Below are 24,507 nucleotides of genomic sequence, written 5' to 3'. Positions count from 1 at the left end.
AGTCTATATTTATGACACCCTCCCCCATGTCTAGGGAATCTAAACTAGAATCAGGTGACCAGGCCTTCATGTGCTTTAAACTAAATTTACAACATAGCATTAACTACCTGCATTTTCTTTATTGCTCTCCATCAACCCAGGACTGTACTATAATCAATCATGTCTCTGACAGCATAGATGTAGCACTTTCCCTTGATATTAGTGCCCAAATACATGTATTTAGTGACTCTAACGCACGCCACAGAAATTTGCTTGGCTTCTCTAACTACACTGACGCAGCTAGTAGCATCATCCATAACTTTGCTATATCTCATTCCTTGACACATTCCTAACCCATCTCCCAGATCGCCAGGAACAGCAAGCCTCACTTCTTATCTATTTCTGACAAGAGATTCTGAGGATTGTGTAACAAATGCTGATTGCCCACTTAAGAATGCTGATCATGCTGTGATAATGATAGAATCACTCTAATCTCTCGACCCCAAGATGAAAAGCCATTGCTCAAAATGACAACGTACTAAAATAAGGCTGACTGGGATGCCATTAGAGATCACATAAGAGACAACCCATGGGGAAATATATTTTCTCTTCCTGCAGAACAGTGCACAAATGAGACTACTGAACGATTCAAAGCAGCAATTGAAGCACATGTTCCTACACGGAAGTTCTATAGCAAAACCCACTCTCCTCAATGGTTTACTTCTACTTGCGCAGCTGCTATTGCTCAAAGGCAGCATGCATACCGTAGATCTATCCAGCATAAGTCCTGTTCAAACAGACAAAGTATATAGAAGCTAGAAGTAATTGTAAGAAAAAAGTAGCAACAGCTAAGAGTGAATATACTGAAACCACCGGGAAACGCATTGAACTGCAGAAATTAGGAACTCATGATTTCTGGAAAAATTACAATAGTGTAGTAAATAATGGGCAATCAATAATTCCCCCACTATCCAACAATCATGAGGTTGTTTGTACAGCAACTGAGAAGCTAACATGTTTGCCTGTTATTTTCCCTCAAACTCTACCTTGGACCCAACAAACCATTCCCACCCCGATTTTCCTCTGTGGACAGAAACCACACTAGATGATCTGAAAATCACCCCTTCTCAAGTACATGATATCATAAAAACTTAAACACTTCAAAAGCATGTGGACCTAATCTCATCCTGGCTGTGCTTTGAAAAAAATGCTCTGCTGAGGTTGCTCCAGTTCTCTCTAAACTCTTTAATAAATGTCTTTATGAATCTTGCTTTACCGACAGCTGGAATGCTGATTCTGTGGTACCAGTTTACAAAATTTCTGGCGAACGAACTGACCTATTAAATTATTGCCCAATTAGCTCAAGCTTTTCACCAAAATATTTGTCTTTAATTAATCAAGCTCTAGTCCACCACCTAAACCTGCTAAACTTCTGACCATCAATATTGATTTAGGCAAGCCCATTCTACTGCAAATATTCTAACTGTAGTCTCTGAACGTATATACCAAGCACTGGATAAGGCAGAGGAGGGGAGGGCAGTAACCCTATACATATCTAAGGCTTTGACAGGGTATGGCACGATGGTCTTCTCATGAAAATAAAATCTCTGGTATTACTGGACAAATGCTTAACATAATTAAATCCTTCTTAAATGAGAAGAATTCGGGTTGTCTTCGATGGGCGTATGTCCAAACAATATGATATAAATGCAGTTGTACTTCAGGGATCAATCCTTACCTAATAAGATTGTCTCTGACATGGGTATATTTGCTGATGACACCAAACTCTATAGCAGGCACGTGGGGAAAACTAATGAGCACATATTTAAGGCAATGGCGGAAACCCTAGGGGAAGACCTTCAGTCTGGTGGAATGGGGTCACAAATGGATGGTGACGTTCAAAGCTGCCAAGACAAAGCTCGTTTCCTTTAATAATTACATGAAACCTTACCAACCACCAATAGTTATGGCTAAAGATACATTACCTGAAAGTACTTTGTTCAAACTCCTTGGCTTAACGTTCACGGGGAACATGAGTTGGAATAAATACATTGAGATCATTGCCAAGGCTGCTGCAAAGAAGGTGGGCTCTCTCTACCATGCTAGAATGTTACTTACGCCTGAAAGTATCCTGTACCTCTACAAAGCCACCATTCACCCATGTATCGAGTACTGCTGTCACATTTGGGCTGGTGCATCTGCTCCTAGTCTCTCGCTCCTGGACAGTGTTCAAAAGAGAATCGCCAACCTGATAGGTCCTGAACTGTTATCTAAGCTTCAGTCACTGTCCCATTGACAAAATGTTGCATCACTCTGCGTGTTTTCCAAGTATTTTAATGGTGGATGCTCTGACGAACTACAAGCTCTTGTACCCCCTCGATGATAATACCCCCAACAAACCTGACAAGCAGCGAAGTGAGATCTCCAGATGTAAGAAAGTCTTCTGCTCTCATAGCTTCTTCCCCAGAACTTCTAGACTTTGGAATTCTTTTCCAGTTTCCTGCTTCCCCAACTGTATTGACATGCAGAAGTTCAAGTGTAATGTAAACAGACATCTTGCTGCTAAACTCCCTATATAGTACCCCTAAAACTTAGATTCCTGATAGTAGCCTCAATCATCAAAGTAGCAATATGCCTTGTTTGGGGTAAAAATGTAATAATAAATAAAAAAGAAAATGTAATACAAAAAAAAACAGGAAAACCATGTAAAAAAATAAATTCATTGGACTTAAGGAGTCGGAGTCGGATAAAAAATTCTGACTCTGACTCCTTGTACTCTTAGAAATCCGACTCTGACTCCAGCTAAAACCTCTGACTCCGATTCCGCAACCCTGGTAGAAAGGAGAGAACAGATCCAGTTTCGACCCCGATCCAGGTAGAGAGACAGAAAAGCTACATCTGTAGCAACTGTGGTAGGTCCTGTGGCTCCTGCATCGGCCTGCACATCCACACAATCTGCAACCCTCTGACTGAATCAGGATGCGCAATTTCATGATCTCTGTAGATCGACGGAGCCAACAATTTGAAGCTGTTAAAAAAGAAATTTAATTATCCTAATTAGTTTAATGAACTTATTTGTAATCTGTACAAAATTTCCTTTCATTTGATATGCTACAAGCCATATTTTGTTAATTTCTTTGAATCGTGTCGTGGTAGCCATCTTGGATTTCCTGGTTGCTATCTTGGATTTTTCACACGGTAATGGTGACAAATGATAATGTTCATCAGTATAACATTTTGCATGATGATAAAGTCTTACCTCTTATTTTTAAAAACTGTTTTTATGATGCTTCTACTTAAAGCTGTTAAAATGAAACTTAATTATCCTAATTAGTTTAATGTACTTGAAAATTTTTTTTACCTGTACAAAATTTCTTTTAATTTGATATGCTACAAGCCATATTTTGTTAATAATTTCTTTGAATTGTGTCGTGGTGGCCATTTTGGATTTCCTGGTGGCCATTTTGGATTTTTCGTGATGTTATAATTGCAAATGATAATGTCCATCAGAATAATACTTCCTATGATGATAAAGCCTTACTTGCCATTTTTCTTAGCTGTTTTTATCATGTTTGTTTGTTAAAATGTTACTGGAACATGCTAATTAGTATGCAAGTTACCAAGTGAGATGGTCGTAAATAATACCAACTGAACCTTCATGGTATTATATGTTCAAAATTTTATCATGATATCTTAAAAATATCTGAAGATACAGTTTTTTTAAAAATGTGTTAGCCTGTAAATCATGCAAATTTCCTATCATTTTCAGTTACAAGCTTATGTGTATTTGAGTAGGACTGGCTTAAGGCAAAATGTCCAGTGAACCACATTTTTTGATACTTTGAATGGTCATAACTCCAGTTCTAATGGGCCGATTTTAAAGAATTAAAGATCTTATTTCTTTGTTTTTATGTTCTTTTCAATAAGACTTGATTTGAGTTTATTCAATCTAAAGAAAAGAATGATGTGGTATTGCTACTTCAAGTATTTCCCTGTCAAGGGCAATTGGTTGGTTTTCATTTGGGAAGAAACTAGCAATCAGGAACTTTGAGCATTGATCTTTATACTGATCTTAGAAGCATAAAACTGCATCTCAGCTATCGCAGATTGATTGCATGGTTGAACAGAGTTTGTGATAAGACTCATCCCTTACTGACCGCTATACTGAATGTTGAAAAGATAAGATTCCTGACCATATGTACAAACTTCTGGATGGAGAAGATGAGTTTGGGTGGGACATTGTCTGCCTGTAAAATCTGCCAAAGAGCTCCATGGTTGACAAAATCAAATGAAACAGACAAGAGTGCTGGTAACACTAGCAATGCTCAAGCATGTAACGGAGAGTGAAGATCTGGTCAGGGCATCCTCAGCCAAGACAAAATCCGCATTGTTTTGCCTAGTCTGTGCATCTCACTGAGATTGAAATCACTTCAGCAAAATAGTAGCAAAGATCTTGGCAGCAATATCAATGAGTCTTATACTTTGGTACTGCAGTTTGTTTCTTGCTGAAAATTATCTTCTAAAGGTCAGAATTAGGGTTTTTGAGAAAATGTTTATATATCTCGGTTGGAAGGCCATCTTCTCTTGCTGCATTGTTGTTTTTGAGCTTTTTGATGGTTTTCATGATTTCAGCAATGGATGGAGGAGTAGTGAGTAGTGGGGCATCAGTGGGAACATTTGGGATCGAGTTTGATCGGGGTTTGGGGTGTTTGAATGCTTAAGCAATGCAACAAAGTGATCATTCCACTGTTGAAGTCATCTAAGTTAGTTATGTGTTCCCCTTGCAGATCGAGGTTTATTTCACTGCTGCCTCTAAACAGTTTTGTTTGAGCAAAGAAGATTGTACATCTTTCTTGAGTCCCCAATGGATGATGCTTTCTCTATATCTTCGGCCATTCTTTGCCTGTATGCATTGTGATTAGTCCTTGCAAAATAGGCAGTCATGTAATGAAAGTCATCAATTCCAGAGCTGCAGGCTTGTTTTGTTTGCAAGATCAACAGTGCAGCCGGAAATCCAATCTTTGACACAACATTTGACAACTTCATTGAAAATTTTTTTAAGAATTACTCCACAGTCTTTGCAGTCCATTAAAACTAGGCATGACTAAAATGGAAAGAGAGCGTATTTTTTTACAGAGTCTCTCTTTAAAAATCTACCAAAAATGAAGTAATTATCCAATCAATACGAAATTTTCACTGATTATTAAGTGAAGAATGAACTTTATAATGGTATACATTTTTTTTTCATAATCGATATTTATATATATATACTAGCAAAAGTACCCGTTGTTGACTGGGTCCAAAAACAGCCTACAGAAAATGGACTCTGATTTATGAAAGTATGATAGGTTATGAAAAGGAAGGGTTGTAAAGAGATAGCTTGGAATTTGGGGGTATCAAAACCAAAGCAAAATATGATGAAAGTAAAATAAAATAGATAAACCCCATAATTTATTATACCATACCTGTTCACACTGAAACACTTATCACAATATTCTGTGGATCTATATTAAAAAACCTTGTTAAACTTTGTGACATATTTCAATTCTATGGAGGTCAGGCGCGAACGAACACCCCATAATTTTTATTATATCATATTTCTTCAAACTGAAACATAATTATCAAAGTATACTTACGCAGATAGATATGAAAAGTCTTTATTAATGTTTGTGCCTATTTCTATTCCATGGAGGCCAGGCACGAACACAGACCCCACAATTTTATTATACTATCCCTATTTAAGTTAAAACATACTTATCAAAGTATTCTTATGTACATCTATATCAAAAACACTTGTAAACGTTTTTTTTTTAATTTTTAAATTTTTTATTTCCATACTTTGTGGACGAGGCACGAATGCAGACCCCACAATTTTAATGAACTACCGTTCTGCCAGATCAAACATAGCCATTCCTGTGTCTCGATACATCTTCTATCATTATATGTAATCAGTGTAAGAAGCTTTGTTCATGGAATCTACGTTTTGATTTAGATACATTTACAGCCTTTGATGTGTTGCCATAGATGGTCATGTCATGATTTAAGTATGTGTTTTGGGAGATCTCTGATGTAGATCAAAAAGAGAGTTAGGCCCAGGATGGACCATGGAGGGACTCCAGCATTAATACTCTGGGCCTCTGGATTTCTGCTCATCAACCACTACTCTTATGAGCCTATCAGAGAGAAATGAGTTAATAATTGAGAAAACATTTCCAGTTATACTGTAGCTGGAAATCTTGTAAAGTAGGCCTTTATGCCATACTAATGTATTGAAGGTCTTTGATATGTCAAGAGCAATTGCCCTAGAAAGGAAGCCTTTGTCAAGAGATTCACTAATCCTATGAGATATAACTAAGCACATATCTCCTGTAGATCTAGCAGAACGGAAACCATATTGCATGTCACTAAGAAGGTTATTTCTGCTGAGGTGGTTGACTACTTCTCTATTTAATATGGATTCCAGCAGATTACTCATGCACACAGAAGATTTATTGGTCTGTACTGTAAATCAAGTCTATTTAGTCCTATCCAGGCCTCTGTAGATTATTTTAAATTATCATTAAATTTTTTTTTTTTTAATTTCGCTAGGCAAATCTATAGAGTGATATAAAAAGTTGGGATTATTTGAAATTTGGTACTTGTATTATTTTTGCATATTCTTATAGCAAATCATCCTAAATCTTATTATGACAAAAATAACAAAAAATTTATTGGTTCAAAAACCTTTTTTAAAAAAAATATTTCTATGTTTAATCGATCAAGACAAAAATGGTGATGAATGGTGTGGTTTTAGAAAATTCAAAATTCTATTAAAAATAGAAAAAGTTTTATATTATTCTGCTTTTCATATGATAAAAATCTTTCTGGGGAAAAAAAGTTGCTCAAGGATAATGGATTTTAATAGATTTTAATTTGTTTAAAAAAAGGCAACTACTTGTTTATTTTCCCATGTTTTAGCCATGACTAATTAAAACAGTTGGACAAGTAGATTTGAAAATCGTTTTGAGTCTCGAAAAGTTGTATTTTGGAGGCCGATTGAACTTCTTGTTCGCTTTTAACTTAAGGCACAATCTTGCTCTCACTGTGACATGATCAGAGCTATTTTTGTTACCAGTTTCAGTTCCATGTTACACACGACAGTCAAGCACAATTGATGCCTAATGTGGTCGATCTGATTTTGGGCGACACTGTTGAGGGAATATTAAGTCACGAGGTGGTGTCTGGGATGTTGAAAATGGATACTAGTGGTGAGTTCGTTTGTGGCAGCAAAATCATTGTGGCAACAGTCACTTATTTTGAAAGGGCCAGCACATGAGCATTGAAGTCACCGGTGGCTATCACTAGATGAAGAAATACAGTTCATGAGAGCTTGGAGACTATCATAGAATGCATCTTTGAGATCAACATCAAGAGCTGGGGCATAGACTGACAACAGATATGTTGAACAGGGCACCCTGTAGTCAAATTTAGACTCAGCAGAGGAAGATTGGATTGATTAAGAGTGCAGCATTGGCCTGATTACTTCGAGCAAACACATCATGATGTTCCAAGATATCAGTGGGGCTGCTGTGGTAGATATAAGACACATCCGCTTGCGGGACTTTGATCTGCTTCCTGAATCTTCAAGCCTAACTCTTGATAGACTAAATCTACATTGCATTGAAGGGCCTGAGTTGTGAGAATTTGGGTTTCTTCTAGCTTCAGTACTCACACATCTGCAAAATGATGATAATCTCTGCATTATGCAGAGATTCGTACGCCTGCAAAATGTAGTATTTGTACACCTGCAAAATGATGATAATCTCTGCATTGGAAAATCCCAGCTTGCATTGCTGGGGATGTAAGCATGTCAGTTATTTGGAATGTTCATTGGATGGAGTTACAAGCGAATATGGAATTCACAAACGGTCGCTGAACTCACATGAATGTCCCTATAGAAAGAGAATGGTTAGTTTGAAAGTACCAAACATTTGCTTTTTACACCCACCCATTTTGCAAAATCAGTGTCAAGGTGAGAACCCGTGGGGTTGGGGGTTTGACTGGCAGAGATCTTAAGATCTCCAAAGAAGATGGTGATTGATTCCAAAGGATTTCTTATGATCATGGTTGCACACACCCAAATAAACTATTTTGTAGGTCAGTAGGTGCCATCCTACTACCTGACCCATGCATATGTCCTTCAGGCGTTTGGGGAACAGCAACATAACTGTTTTGTTATATTATTTTATACAAAGAATGGTAATTGGCATTACTTGGAAGTCATAATATTAAGTTACCATATTACATATATTTTATTTTCATTATTTTTTTGTTCATTTTTCTTTAATTTTTCATTCAGTTTTTCTTCATTTATATTTTCATTTATTTTCCTTTTTTTATTCATATTTTCTTGTTCATTTTAATTATTTCATTCCTTTTACATTCATTTTTCTTAAGAAAAATGTTTTCATGTATTCTAATTATCTTTTTCTTTCTTTCATTTCTTTATCTTACGTTCATTTTCTTTTCTTTCATTTTTATTCCTTCAATTTCTTATTTTTAGTTTTTTTAATCATTTTTTCCTTCATTTTTCATGGATTTCGTATTGTTTTTTTTCATTTGTTTTCATACATTTTGTTTCAATCATTTATTTTTCTTCAGATTTGCTTTCATTTTTTATTCATCTTTATTCACATTTTCATGAATTTTTCTTCATATCCTAATGTTTAAATAGTGGGTGAGGAGAAAGAATTTAGTAATTGACAGGAACCATTTGTTCAACTCTGTTGTCTGCAATCAAAAATTGTAAGATTACATTATTACTTTTGGTAAGTGAATTATATATTAATTCTATTCAGACGATTGCCTTTATCAACATAACTTGAGGGGAAAGGTGTAACAGTAACTTTTGTATCAGCATTGCCCAGGATCAATAAAATTGGCTTTATTAACATAGTTTCCCTCAATAGTCCATCCCATTGCCGCAATGTTGCATCACTGTGCCTGTTTTACAAATATTTTAATGGAATGTGTTCTGATGAACTCGTTTCAATTGTACCCCCTCGACGTATATATCCCTGACAAACCCGCTTAGCACTAACACCTCATCCCTTCACTGTTGATGTCTCTAAATGCCAGAAAGCTTTCTATTCTAATAGTTTCTTCCCTCAAACAGCTAGACTTTATAATTCCCTTCGTAGCTGTACTGATATGCAAAAGTTTAAATGTAACATAAACAAATATCTTGTTAATCTTTCCTGGACATGGCCTCAAATAGTAACCCCTTATGTCGAAGTGGCGATATGCTTTGTAAGGGGTAAACATGAAGAAAAAGAGGCCAAGATGGCGGATGTTGTCTTCTAAAGCCTCCGGTCACGCGTAGATCTTGAGCAATCTCATGTGGTATATGCAAATTGAGTTTGCCCGAAACATTATGAAAGGCGAATCGCTGGGAGGAGTGGAAGAAGCGAATAGAGAACGTCAACATGTATCGTGTTATGAACAACGAACTCTACTCGACTCAACTTGTGACTAGTGAACCTCTGCTTGATATTTTAACCAAAAAGTTTTGTTGCTTTGCATTAGACAAAAACTTCTGATACAATTGCAAAGACTGTTTTCAAAAAAAGTGAAAGTCATCTAATTACACATGAATCCGAAATAGCAAAGATTATCTGTTAATAAGAAAATGGGTCAAAAAATGATATGATAGTAATTGACCTGGTGAAGAAATTGTGACTAGTTATTTATGGCTCCAAGTTGAAGAAAACTATTGAGGTAATGAAAAAGTTGATCTCTAGAAGAAAAGTGAGAAGTTGAACAAACAACGCATTAAATGCAAGTGATGGAGTGTTCAGTTACCAAATCTTCCTGAAGGAAATATGGAATTCGAAAGATACACTATTAGAGGTAACAAACAACAGTTGTAGGTGGAAAAATGAGCCTCCAAGATATAGGGTGACATCATGGTGAAATAAAGAATTTGTGGAGTGTGTGGAGAGATGGTGGCAAAGAGGACAGCAAGAAGAGCAATCTATGCAGCCAAGATGAAGGCTAAGTAAACTATGTTTTCAGATATATTATGGCGAGAAGATTTGAATATTAAGAATAGCTAAATAGATAGCAAAGACAAATATGGTTATTATTGGAGAGAACTGCATCCAAAATGACAAAGTGCTAACAGTAAATGAACAAGACCAGAGGGATGTTGAAAATGCTATAATGAGAGGTTATTGATAGGGCTAAGAAAACCTACAAATTGCAGAAGCATTTTCTGGTTCAAGTAGGCCTAGACAACAAAACCTGGAATGAATTATTATACAAGCCTTTCTTATGAAAAACGTTTAAAATAATTCCATTATACATTTTTATTGAAGACTAAATAAAACCTTTTGTATTCAACTTTTTATAGAATAGCCTTGAATATATGAAACATGCAAAGAGACGACGTTTGACAACAGAAGATATTAATGATGCCCTTCGAACAAGTGATATGCAGGTGAGTGCATTCCTATTATGATTTTCCTCTAATTTGTAATGTTAGTCTAGTTAGTGGGAAATACAGACATGTACCCTTTTTTTCCCTTCAATTTATTTTATTTGTTTGGGGGTGAAAACTTAAATTTTTTTTTATTTAATCTGAAATTAGTGACCAATTTCCAAAGGAAAAGATAATCATAATAGAAAATGCTCGTTTAGCTAAGTAAAAGTGACAACAAATGCAGAGAAATCTTGTAATCAATATCCATATTTTACTTTTTTGACCAAGAATTTATTTAATGAAAATTGGTGCCCGGCATTGACCACGTGTTTGGAGGTGTGTTGAGCAAAAAAAAAAAAAAAAGTGGTAGGCTTGAACCCGTACCGCGAAGGAGGAAATGAATGTGGAAAAAAGTAACGTCTTTTCTGTTACGACCACCGCCAAACCGGAAGTGACATAGGTTTAAATTAAAGCTAGACAATCGAAAGAGGGGATAACTTTCGAAAATATTGGCGAAAAAAGCGACCCCTCCCTAGTTGAGAGTGAAGAAATTAATGTTTTTAGCCAATTTTTCGATATTTGTTGTCTGAAGGGTCGAGCTTCAAAACAATACTGATCTTGATTGCCTCTGTCGAAAGTTTTAGGCAGACATGCAAACATGCATACATAGATTTATATATTTGTAGCTAAAATTTTCGACCAAAACTAATGAAAAAGCTTGCCCTATCTCTGAATATCCTTTATGTAAAATTTCAAATGTTTAGACCAGAAATTGTCTAGAGTAATTTGGTAGACACCGCAGAGGTCAACTTTTTTAAAACTTTGACACCTATTATGACCCCTTTACAGTTATTGTTTTGGGCTCAAATCACGTTATTAAGATCCATGTCCAAGGAACCTATATCTAAAATTTCAAGTGTTTAGACCCCAAATTGTCGGAGGAGTTTGGTAGAGTTCTCAAAGGTCAAATCGTTGAACTTTGACCCCTTAATAGCTAAATTTCTGGGCCGAAAACAGATTACAAAGATTTTCCCAAATCTCAGTACACTGTATATCAAATTTAGAGTCTGTAGACTTAAAATTGACAGAGTTATTGCGTAAGGAAATGTACACACACAGACACACACGTTTACTTTTATATATATATATATATATATATACTAGCAGTTCCGCCCGGCTTTGCTCGAGCCCTATGTACTGTTCATAAGGTTATGTGCATATGTATATATTAAAAAAGTGTGAATATGTAAAGTAATGCCTTTCTGTATAATAGTCTTCCTTAAATAGGTCAACTTTTTTAAAATGAGAAAAGACAGACAGACATTTTCACTTTTATAGATAGATAGATTGGATGCAATATATAGTAATGATTTAAAAAGTATTAAAAAAAGACTCCTGTGGCACCACCGAGAATCGAAACCAAAACGTTCAGCTCACGATTTATTTTGCCTCTGTCGTCAATGATTGGGCTATGAAAACATGTTTACTGCAAGGCTAAAAATTAAAACATGAGCCAATAGCTACTACGTTATGCATTTGTAATGCCGGCGTTCAACCTTCACCTGGCAAATTTCTTTTTTTAAAATTTTCACACTTTTGCACCAATTTTTCCCGGGCTAAAATCCAAATATAAAGTTTTGCATGGATTCAAATACCTTATATATGAAGTTTCATGTCTGTAGACTAAAAACTCTAAGAGGAGTTTGGTAGGCAAAATTTGTTGAACAAAAATATATACGTATACGTAAGTATATATGGAAACAATTTTGTGTTTACTATAAACTTTTTACGCAAATATTATGCAAGTATAAATCATGTAGAATATCTGCATGAGTAAAATTACACGTAATAGTTAACTAAAGATGATTATCCCATTAAAAAATCAAAGCAACTAATAGGGAATTCATTTTTTTTTTTTTTACATGGAGGTCACCACTTATCAAGGCCTGGAGGCCATTCAGGGATAAGGATTATTGTGTGTACAGTAATCAATGATAGTATTGTAGTAATCATTAGTATTGGAAATTTGATAGTGTCTTACTTAAGGAGGCGGTTTGTCAGGAATTTGTTTATGTTGGACTTAAAGACATCGAAGTTGTAGTCAGGTGGGAAACAGGCAAACGAAAGAGAGTTCCACATTCGTGCACTTCTGAGAAACAAGCTCTGGTCATGGAATCTACGTTTTGATTTAAGCACAGATAAAGAGTGGGGAAAATTATTGATAGTAGTTTCAGCCAGATGGGCGTTTCTTGTGAAAGATTGGCGAGTAGAGATGAGAGATTGGAGCTCAGACGATCACTTGCCATGGAAATAACGATAAAAACAAAGACGGATTTGCAACGTCTCTTCTGTGGGAGAGAGGCTGCAGGGGAGAGAAAAGCCCCCCCCCCCCATCCACTAAGTCTATTTTGTACTCTGCTATCAAAGCAGGATAAGCTGTTTTTAACAGCTCTTGCCCAGATGTGGCAGCAATACTCCATCCTTGGACGTATTTGGCTTTTATACAGATAGAGAATTGCATCAGTAGTGAGATATCTTCTGGAGCGGTAGAAGGATCCCACCATTTTCTCAGCGTCCTTGGCAACAGACTTGATGTATGTGTTCCACTTCAGATCAGGAGTAAAGGTCAAACCCAGAAGCTTGTCAAAACATAGAGCCTCCCCAAGATGAGAGCCATCCATTTCAATTGATGCCAGATGGGGATCAGAGCATTGATGATGTAAAGATAGAAGTTTGGTTTTGGATGAATTAAAAGTGACCAGCCACCTCTTCACCCACTGTACCATGCGCTCAAGATCAGAGGAGAGAACAGAGAGAACTTTGTCATTTACGGCCTTTGATGGTCGTGTCATCAGCATAGATGTCAATGAATGATTTAAGTATGTGTTTTGAGAGGTCATTGATGTAGATCAGGAAGAGAGTTGGGCCCAGGATTAATACTGTGGGCCTCTGATTTCTGCCCATCAAGCACTACTCTTATGAACCTATCGGAGAGAAATGGTTTAATGATTGAGAAAACATTTCCAGTGATACCGTAGCTGGAAATCTTGTGAAGTAATTAAAATGAATGTTTAAAAGAATATGCAAATAAGCTAGATCTTTTGCTAGTGAATGCCATTCCACAACCACTACATAAGAAAATTGTATTTTCTTTTTAAATAAATAGAAAAGAGGGTTTTTTTTATATAAATATAAATACACACAAAAGAAAAACGAATTTATAGGAGTATAGATATATATTTTCATATTTTGATATGCATATATAGTCATGTGTGTGTGTGTGTGTGTATATATATATATATATATATATATATATATATATTCATGTGTGTATATATATATATATATATATATATATATATATTCATGTGTATATATATATATGATGAAAATAATGGAAATAGTATTCCGACAAAATAGAGAAAATAAAAAAGGAACAAACCGTATTATGTGTTCACCAACGTTTCGTCTTTATTTCGAGACTTCCTCTGGGTGAATGAGATTAAGAAACCAAAAAATATACCAGTACAAAAAATATTTGAAAAAGTTTCACGTGCACAGTGTGACGCAGTTCTATTTAAGCACTTTCAAGCACTATTAAACAACGTGGAGGTTTCTATAACATAGCGCCATTAATAAGTAAACTGTTATTAAAAGAACATCATTTAACTGTGGACACAGGTTAACTTTCTCACACCATTCAAACACCCCCTGTAATAATTAACACATAATCTCAATCAATAAATTACATAAAAAACACTAATTTCATTACTGTTACAAACTTATATTTAAATTTCAACAGATATATCTTTTTCCCAATAAGAATATAAACTTGCGTTCATAGTTTTAAAATTAAATTAACGACTATATGACGTCACTAAAATTTCCTTTCTCTTTAACAGCGCCAGCCCCCCTTCCTTTTTGAATTTCCAACATCAGTTTTTCCGTTTCTCTTAAATAGAACTGCGTCACACTGTGCACGTGAAACTTTTTCAAATATTTTTTGTACTGGTATATTTTTTGGTTTCTTAATCTCATTCACCCAGAGGAAGTCTCGAAATAAAGACGAAACGTTGGTGAACACATAATACGGTTTGTTCCTTTTTTATTTTCTCTATATATATATATATATATATATATATATATTCATGTGTGTATATATATATATATATATATATATATATATATTCATGTGTGTGTATATATATATATATATATATATATAATGTATATATGTCTATTTATGTATATATATATATATATATATATAAAATATATATGGCGATTAAGCTACACTGAATATTCGGCGTTTCATCCACTATAGGATTCGTCAGGCTTATGCGCGTATATATATATTTTATAAATTACTAACTAGCTCTATCTACGTATTGAGCACTTTTGAAGTAAATACTTAAAGTTTACGCATAAATCTATACTTTCGTATATTAATTTTATGGTCATATTCATATACTAGCAAAAGTACCTGTCGTTGACTGGATTCAAAAACAGCTTACAGAAAATGGACTCAGATTTATGAAAGTATGATAGGTTATGAAAAGGAAGGGTTGTAAATAGATAGCTTGGAATTTGGGGGTATCAAAACCAAAGCAAAATATGATGAAAGTAAAAATAAAATAGATAAACCCCATAATTTATTTTACCGTACCTGTTCACACTGAAACACTTATCACAAAATTCTGTGGATCTATATTAAAAAACCTTGTTAAACTTTGTGACATATTTCCATTTTATGGAGGTCAGGCGCGAACGAACACCCCATAATTTTATTATACCATATTTCTTCAAACTGAAACATAATTATCAAAGTATACTTACACAGATAGATATGAAAAGTCTTTATTAAAGTTTGTGCCTATTTCCATTCTATGGAGGCCAGGCGCAAACGCAGACCCCACAATTTTAATGAACCATTCTGCCAGATAAAACATAGCCATTCCTGTGTCTCGATACATCTTCCATCATTATATGTAATTTGTTTTTTGAAATAGTCAACCATATAGGAGCCTATTCACGACCATACCCCCCCCCCACACACACGCACATTGAGCTTTATATTTATATATATATTTTTGCCTACAACCCCCCCCCTCTTTATTTGTGGGTACAAATATGCTTAAAATAATCAGATAAAGAACAAAATATATTGTATTGTGAGGAAGGTGAGAATAGCAAGACACCAGACACACATTCAGCTTTATATTAAAGATATATATATTCATATATATGTATGTGTGTGTATATATATATATATATATATATATATATATATATATATTCATGTATATTGAGATTGTCGGACTGACTTCCTCATCTTGGTTGTTATAGTCACAACGTTTCGGCCATTTTGCCCTCCGGCCTTCATCAGGTGTTTTGTATCAAACTGGGGAACCGTTTGTTAGGAGTCTCAAACCCAACCCTTTATTATTATTACGGGGGTACCGTGTTCGGACTCCAGTTAGGCTATTGGACATAGTTGTTGATTCTCTGTTTTTTGAATGTTACTTCTCACTGCCTTCGTTCAGGATTGAACTCAGCACCTTTGGGTAACTGTAAACTTTGATGCAACGTCTAGGACCACTCGGTCATATGTCACAAGGATAATTCTTAGTTGGTTTTTGTTAATGTTAAACCTATGTTGTTATTCAAGGTTTTCTCTCTATTAGAGGTGTCCAAATTGCATTCAGCTCTACACTTGGTTTGCTCAGTAGGTTGTTATGTCCGAGCATGTGAGCTGTTTCTTTAAGTTTTCTCACTTTTCAGTGGGTCTCTCTGTTTATTATTTTTACTTCATCCCATAGGGGGCGATGGTCCTCCCTCTCCATCCAGACATGGTTGGCTATACCCGATTTTTCCGTCTCCCCTTTAGTTACCGCTTTTCGGTGTTCTTCCACCCTTACTTTAAGGGGGTGGCATTGTTCACCCTTGTAAACCTTTCTGCAACTGCATGTTCACCTCCATGCGGGGCTTCACTCGTACCAGGTGTCGTCTCGCTCTTGAATAACGTCCTGATGTTGTAGGGGGCACATATTCTCTAAATCTTTTCGGAGATTCCTCATACATATGGTAGGCAGACCGTTGGAGGTTTTTGGGTTTCATTCTCCTCTTTTATACTATTAACACGTCTGGTGGATAATATGCTATCAGGATAGTTGTTACGATGGAGGGTATTCTTCAACCTGAAGAGAAAATAAAACACCTAGTATAGAATGGAAGATTATTAGGAGGGCCAATACTTGCCACTCATTGATCTCACCATGTCCATTATGCTTATCAGAAAAACTTGAGATAACTAGGTTTAAAGACAGGGATAAATTATTAAATATTAAACAAGAAACTGCTATATCCTGCAAACATTTCAGAATACACGCACTTAAAGAACTCTAAATTAGTAGACCAGAACAACTATGAGTACAACTAACCCCCATCAAATAACCCCCCCCCCCAAGAGGATAAGTGAGGTCGCAACTATGATCCTACCCGTATGGAATACGTAAGTCGCTTAATATTCTACTTCATCAAGCAGTTACAATATTACTAACCTAAATAAGTACCTGTATGAAGGTATATTTGAAGCAAACGAGTAATAGATTGTTTTGGATGAACCTCGTAATAATGTATGCATATGGGTATTTTTGGGTGTATGCATGTATGGATATATGATCTTTATATACCTGGGTAGGAAAATTAATTTAAAAAAAAAAAAGGATAAATGAATAAATAGATGAAAGAAAGTAAGGAATGAAGAGTGAATGAAAGAAAAGAGAATAAAGAAATTAGGGTGAATAAATAAAGATGAACGTAAGTACTACAATATATAAGCTTGTATACTCAGTTTGTATAACCTAAATACTCTGATTTCTGTCATATGTTATTATATATTATTATTGTATCGTTATACATCTTATGTATATCTGCCTAACCATCGAAAGAGTGCTTGCTTAATATGAAGATAGGCCTATGAACTTCCTGCTGAATTCACTATAAATTTTTACGTAGCAAAAAAACCTACAACTTAGGAAAATGTAACAAGCGGGTAGGGCCATGAAATATAACTATGCGTGTGGAGTTTGATAGAAAAAGGGAATTTATGTAGTAAATGAATTCATGTCTGTTTCTACTTTGGATGTATCATTTGGAGGCAGGGTACATATATATATGTCTGTATTTTGTGTGAGTATGTATGTATAAGTGTATTTATGTATGCATGTATGTTTGTATATATATATATGTGTGTATCTATATATCTGTGTGTATGTTTGTATATGGATGTATTTGTATATCTGTATGTATGTATGTATATGTATATATATTTCTGAACTATTAAAATAGGCTGTTTCGTATATGATTGTTGTAGCAATGTAGATTACAAGAATGTATGGATGTCCGAATGTTGTTTGTAGTAAACCCGTCTGGAGTGTAGTAGCATGCTATTTCATATATGAAGGGGTTACCATGCTACTGAAGTAAGAAAAATGCCATTATATGTCTATGTATGTCTGTATGTGTGTGTGTATATATGCGCGGGTGTAGCAAAGTGTAGGCGTTTATAAGTATATTGATATATTAATATATATATGTACATGTGGCGTTTAGATAACTTTCGTGTTTTATGTTTATTCATATTTTATTTGTTTTTATTTTTATTTTTATTTATTTTTATTTATTTTTTGTTTTATTTACCTTATTTTAATTTTAACTTTATTCCTGCATAGTTTAGAGTTATTGCCTAGTTTCAGTACGTGTGTGTGAGTAAAATAAAAACGAACAGCATAGATTCGCTTTTGAATATATGTATTAACGTGAGTGTGTGTGTGTGTATGTGTGTGTTGCATGTATGTGTGTGGATGGATGTAGATTGAAAGGCACCGGTCAGTACTTAGTGACCATAGCAAATGTTCTTAATTTACAGACTCCAAGACAAAAAAAACTAAATTCTCAAGTACCTTATGCCATAAAAACCAAAAGATAGGTTGGATAAGGGGAAAGGGAAATGAAAAAGATGTTTATTATCTTCAAAGACATCGCTTGTCCTCTCACCGTTTTATGACTCCCACCCAGGTTACATTCTAACTTGACAAACGAAATAGGAAAATGTATTTGGTTGAAATATCAGTTTCGACGGTAATTCTTGGCCTGAAGACGTTATCCCCCAACGCGGATGATTACAGAAACATGTATGCACATATGTAGCCATTAATGTTTGTATAAATAAATTTAATATACCTGCTCTGTTCACTCATTGAGCACTCTTTTGGTAAACACATATTGTTTCATTGGATGTACTTCTAGGAAACTAAACTCTACTGGCTATATATATATATATATATATATATATAAATATAAATAAAAAGGAACAAACCGTATTATGTGTTCATCAACGTTTCATCTTTATTTCTAGACTTCCTCTGGATGAATGAGATTAAGAAACAAAAAATACTAGTACAAAATATTTGAAAATGTTTCACATGCACAATGTGATGCAGTTCTATTTCAGAAAAACGGAAAAAGACGTTGGAAATTCAAAAAGGAGGGGGGAGGGTTGGCGCTGTTAAAAAGAGGGAAATTTCAGTGACGTCATATAGTCGTTAATGTAACTTTAAAAATATGAACGCAGTTAATATTCTTACTGTAAAAAAAAAAAGAAGAAGATATATCTGTTGAAATTCAAATATAGGTTTGTAACAGAAATGAAATGAGTGTTTTTTATGTAATTCATTGATTGAGATCATGTGTTAATTATTACAGGGGGTGTTTGAATGGTGTGAGAGGTTAACCTGTGTCTACAGTTAAATAATGTTCTTTTAATAAAAGTTTACTTATTAATGGCGCTAAGTTATAGAAACCTGCACGTTGTTTAATTGTGCTTGAAATTGCGATAAGCGCAGATTCAAAAAGTCTCTGGCGCGGTTTATCTCTATATAAATAAAATGAACTCATTTTTTCACGTCTGATTTTGACCTTAATAGGATTAAAAATCAAGATATTTCATGCAAATATAATATGCACAAACGGCAGAACAATATCTGAGGTGTGTTATAGGCTTATTATTTCTCAAATTCCTCGATAATCTTAGATTTCTATACTTTTTCTGCTGAGAAGTCACGGCCAAAATCGGTTAAGATCAATGGAAGTGGTAAAATATTTTCTCTCTAATAAATTCCTCCTCCCCCTGCCACCACTTAACACCGTTTGGGGATCGTTCACAAGGAACAGTTGAGAAGAGAACACCGGTTTGGCTTCGTAGTTCTTTCATGTGAAGTTATTTAAAATCACTAAACTAAGCTGCAGTGCTCTGTGGCGTAGTGGTTAGCGTGCTGGACAATTCACATTATATTTTCACGTTCGCGCCGGTCTACCGTAGTCGTTTTTTTTTTTTTTTTTTTTTTTTTTTTCCTAAACAACTGGAATGGACTTTTCTTGGTGGCCGAACTGTTAACGTTGCAGATGTTTTTTTTTTTTTTTTTTTTTTTTTTTTTTTTCACACTTTATTTTCCTACTTTTACTCATGACTCCGGGTTTGATCCTTCCTACTTACCTACCATAACATTTTTACCCCCCCCCCCGTCCCGGAAACAAACACTCGGGCAACGCCGGGTACCCCCGCTAGTTTGAAATAAATTTAACTACTTTAGCCTGTGTAAAGTCAAAGGTGTGATTATGCTGCAATGAATGAGAGAATAATGCACTTAGAGAATTGCTATTTTTTATATCTCTTTTATGTACACTGAGCCTTTTTTCCAATTTACACTGAGTTTCACCAACATATTTATGATGGCCATTATGGCAAGGAATAGTGTATATACCTCCATTGGAAACTGGTTTGTTATGGAGATGTTTCGTAGTTTTTAATATATGTCTTGTGGTTAGTGATGTGGTTTGTACGATAGGAATTTCTAGTTTGTTTAGTGTGTTACAGATTATTGTATTATTGGTGTGTGTAGGTAAAAGAAGATGTCTGTTTATGAGAGAAAGGTCTGGTGTGTATGATTTTTTATTATTATTTATTCTGGAAAATATTTGTGTGGCTTTTCTCTTAGCATTCAATATGAAATATGTCGGATATTGCAAGGTTTTCAAAATGTTTGTGAGGTATTTGAATTCTTCGTCCAGATATTCAGGACTGCAAATTCTGAAAGCGCGTAAGAAGAACCCAATTATCATCCCTGTTTTTATTTTATTATTATGGTGTGAGTAGAAATATATGTAATCATTTTTGTGTGTAGTTTTGTGGTGAACTTTGAAGGATAGTTTATTATTGGATTTTATAATAAGTATGTCTAGAAAAGGTAATGAGTTATTGTTTTCTGTTTCATAGGTAAACTTTATGGAAGGTTCGACTGAGTCTAATTTGTCTCTAATGATATTTATGCGGGTATTTTCAGGAAGAAAAATTAAAATGTTTTCAGTGTATCTGAAATACTCTGTGTTTGGAGGTAATCTGAATTTGAAAGGACCAGATTCTAGGAATTCTAAGAAAAGGCAAGCTAATACTCCACTATGAGAGTTACCCATAGGAAGACCAAAATTTTGTTTATAGAAATTGTTATTGAAGTGAAAATAAGTCATGTTAGTTATAAGTCTAATGATTTTTATAAGAGTGTCGGGAGGAAAAGGTAAGCTACTGTTAGATTTTTTAAAATGTTTGAGTAAATTCAAGCATTTTTTAATGGGGACATTAGTATATAATGATGTTATATCTAAGCTGTGTATAGTTTTGTTTTGTACATTAATGTTTTTTATTTTGTTCAGTAAATCTCTGGAGTTCTTTATGTAGGAGGTTCTGATAGTGCCCAGTAGTGGAATCAAAACGTTGGATATGGCACGTGCAATTTTGTGTGTTGCACTACCGATACCGGATATTATAGGGCGCATACGGATATCTGGTTTGTGAGTTTTGGGGAGGCCATATAGTGACAGAACATTGGGGTGGTATTCAATGTATGATATCCAAGTTTTATTGTTTTTTATAAGATCGGTTGAAATTCTCGATACTCTGATTTACTGTCTTTAAATTTTAACAGTGCCAACCCTCCCCCCTCCTTTTTGAATTTCCAACGTCTTTTTCCGTTTTCTGAAATAGAACTGCATCACACTGTGCACGTGAAACATTTTCAAATATTTTGTACTGGTATTTTTTGTTTCTTAATCTCATTCATCCAGAGGAAGTCTCGAAATAAAGATGAAACGTTGATGAACACATAATACGATTTGTTCCTTTTTATTTCTCTATTTTGTCGGAATACTATTTCCATTATTTTCATCATATATATATATATATATATATATATATATATATATATACATATATATACACTAGCATTTCGGCCTGGTATTGCCCGGGTGTTTGGAGGTGTATGCTGAGCAAAAAAAAAAAAAAAAAAACGGTCAGTTTTTTTAAAATTTGATCCCTATTATGACCCCTTAAAATTTCTTGCTTTGGGCTCAAATCAAGTATTAAGTTAGATCCATGTCCAAGGAACATATATCTAAAATTTCAAGTGCTTAGACCGAAAATTGTTGGAGGAGTTTGGTAGAGTTCTCAAAGGTTAAATCGTTGAACTTTGACCCCTTAACAGACAAATTTCTGGCCGAAAACCGATTACATAGATTTTCCCAAACTCAGTACCCTGTATATCAAATTACGAGTCTGTAGACTAAAAATTGACAGAGATATTGTGTAGGAAAATGTACACACACAGACAGACACTTTCACTTATATATATATATATATACATATATTTATATATATATATATTTGTATATATTTATATATATATATTTATATATGTACATAATTTTATGTATATATATTTATATATATATATATATTTATATATATATATATTTATTTATATATATATTTATATATATATATATATATTTATATATATATACATATATATTTATATATATATAGATATTTTATATTTATTTATAGATATATATATATTTATATATATATATATATATATATATATATATATATATATATATATATATATATAGATATATATATATTTACAGTTTTGAATAAATGGGTTTGTTTGTTTTTAAAAACCCGCTCCCTCGTCTCAAAATGAAAGCTACAGTCTGATATGACGAAGTCGACATTGAACAAACTGGCTCTGGGCCTGTTGTATTTATTTGCTTCCCCACTGAGCAAATTAGGCACAAGGCCGTTTTTTAATGTGGAGATGGAGGGAGGGGGGAGGTAAAGGGGGGACCAGCTCCCGAGAGGTGGGAAATGGGAGCTGGATTAGTAACTGTTGGTATGAAGGGTTGCCCCCTCAGTGACCAAGGTCAGATATGTGGGGTTACCCCCACATATGGTCTTTGCTAGTCATAGCTTGCAGCATCTGTCGGAACAGATACTACACTTTGAGATATTAAATCTTTTATTCATGTTAAAAATACAGTCAAAATCAACGATGAACAAAAAACTTAGGCACATGGCCAACTTAAAAGGAGGGATTGTGGGGGTCGTTTGTCATCCTTGTCACTCCAGGACAAAACAAAGTCAAAAGTTTCTCCCAGCTAGTATCTTCTTTCACCATAATACCGCATCCACCCTTTCATATTGGGGGACGTCCTACTTAACTCCCAATTTTTAAAACATTTTTTTCTTGACGCCGGGCCTGTTATTAGAGTTGAGGTTCGCTTTTTTTATACCGAAAACCGAATGTAACGCGTGCCGATGCGGGAAATGTTGAATAATTAACGTTTGAAAGTCAATAAAATTAAATAGAGAGGCGAGCTCCGTGGATAATTCGTAGATATTACAATTTATAGATAATATGAAAAGTTTTAAAAAGTTTCTTTGAAAGAAGCCTTTCGTGGACATCGAGGAAAAGTGAACATCCATACATCCATACATTTTCGCTTTTATATTTATAGATATATTTATATATATATATATATATATATATATATATATATATATATATATGTTGTTATGAGTATTGTATTATTTATTAATTATTAATAAATAGTACGATACTCATAACAACAGCAAGATAAGAAAAAATTAAATAAAAAGAAAGTAAAAAAAAAAAAAAATTAAGTCCGATAGAGTATCTCCCTTACACTATAATCCACTGAATATAGTATACACATGGTATGTGCGTGTGGTATACATACATTTATGTGCGTATGTGTATTTATATACGGGCCTTTATGCATGTGTGGTAGGTATATATATTATGTATATATTTACCACACTTTTGCAAGATAAAAAAAAATAAATAAATAAACAAAAAAAAAAAAAGGAAAGATACAAGTAATAAAGCCAAACAGAATTATCTGTCTTACACTATAATTTACCCGGTACTGCATATTTAAAAAATATATATATATATCAATAAGTGCCTATATACGTAAACATAGAGTATTATAGCTACAAAATAAAACAAATAAATAACATTAATGCTCAAAAGATCAAGCCCGAATCACCTCCTTAACACACGAATACAGATACATAAAAGATAAAACAAAACAAAAAGTAAAAAAAACAACTATAAACAAAAGAACACAAAATAAAAGCATCAACAACAGCATCGGAAAAACGGGAGAAAGAAGTATATATATATATATATATATATATATATATATATATATATATATATATATATATTTAATACAAACTAATATAAAACATATATAATAATAATAATACATCTAAAAGAGATAAAATAAGGTCTTAAACTGTTATCTTCTCCCTCCCCCCACACACACAACAGGTCACGTGAATCTTCACTGCGATACTATTATTTTAAAGAATGAGGCCCCTTGTCTGCATAATAATAACAACAATAACAATCATAATAATAATAATAACGATAACAATAGCAATAACAGTAATAATAATAATAAATTATACAATATTGTATAAAATAAAGGAAAAATAATATATATATATATATATATATATATATATATAAGCAAAGCTTACAACAGAAATAATAAAAAAATAAATAAATAAGTAAATTAAAATTACCCCCAACTGATCCTGCCCTGATTCTGCAGGCCAGTCGCGTTCTTTTCCGCCATCT

At 34.1% G+C, this 24,507-nt stretch overlaps 1 protein-coding gene across 5 annotated transcripts in view; it reads left to right on the top strand.

The window, feature by feature from the left end:
* LOC145293821 (TAF6-like RNA polymerase II p300/CBP-associated factor-associated factor 65 kDa subunit 6L) overlaps positions 1-24,507 on the top strand; it is a 313,860-nt gene that overhangs the window by 155,299 nt on the left and 134,054 nt on the right. For all 5 annotated transcript variants that reach the window (XM_080140452.1, XM_080140453.1, XM_080140454.1 and 2 more), the window contains one exon: positions 10,370-10,456. In XM_080140452.1, the coding sequence (XP_079996578.1) occupies positions 10,370-10,456 (87 nt within the window). The remainder of the gene's footprint in view (positions 1-10,369; positions 10,457-24,507) is intronic.

This window comes from Euprymna scolopes, chromosome 15 (genome assembly GCF_053919585.1).
Source record: "Euprymna scolopes isolate OS-2025 chromosome 15, ASM5391958v1, whole genome shotgun sequence".
Taxonomy (NCBI): Eukaryota; Metazoa; Mollusca; class Cephalopoda; order Sepiida; family Sepiolidae; genus Euprymna; species Euprymna scolopes.
Note: the sequence above shows the minus strand (reverse complement) of the source record. Positions and strands in the feature narration are given on the sequence as shown.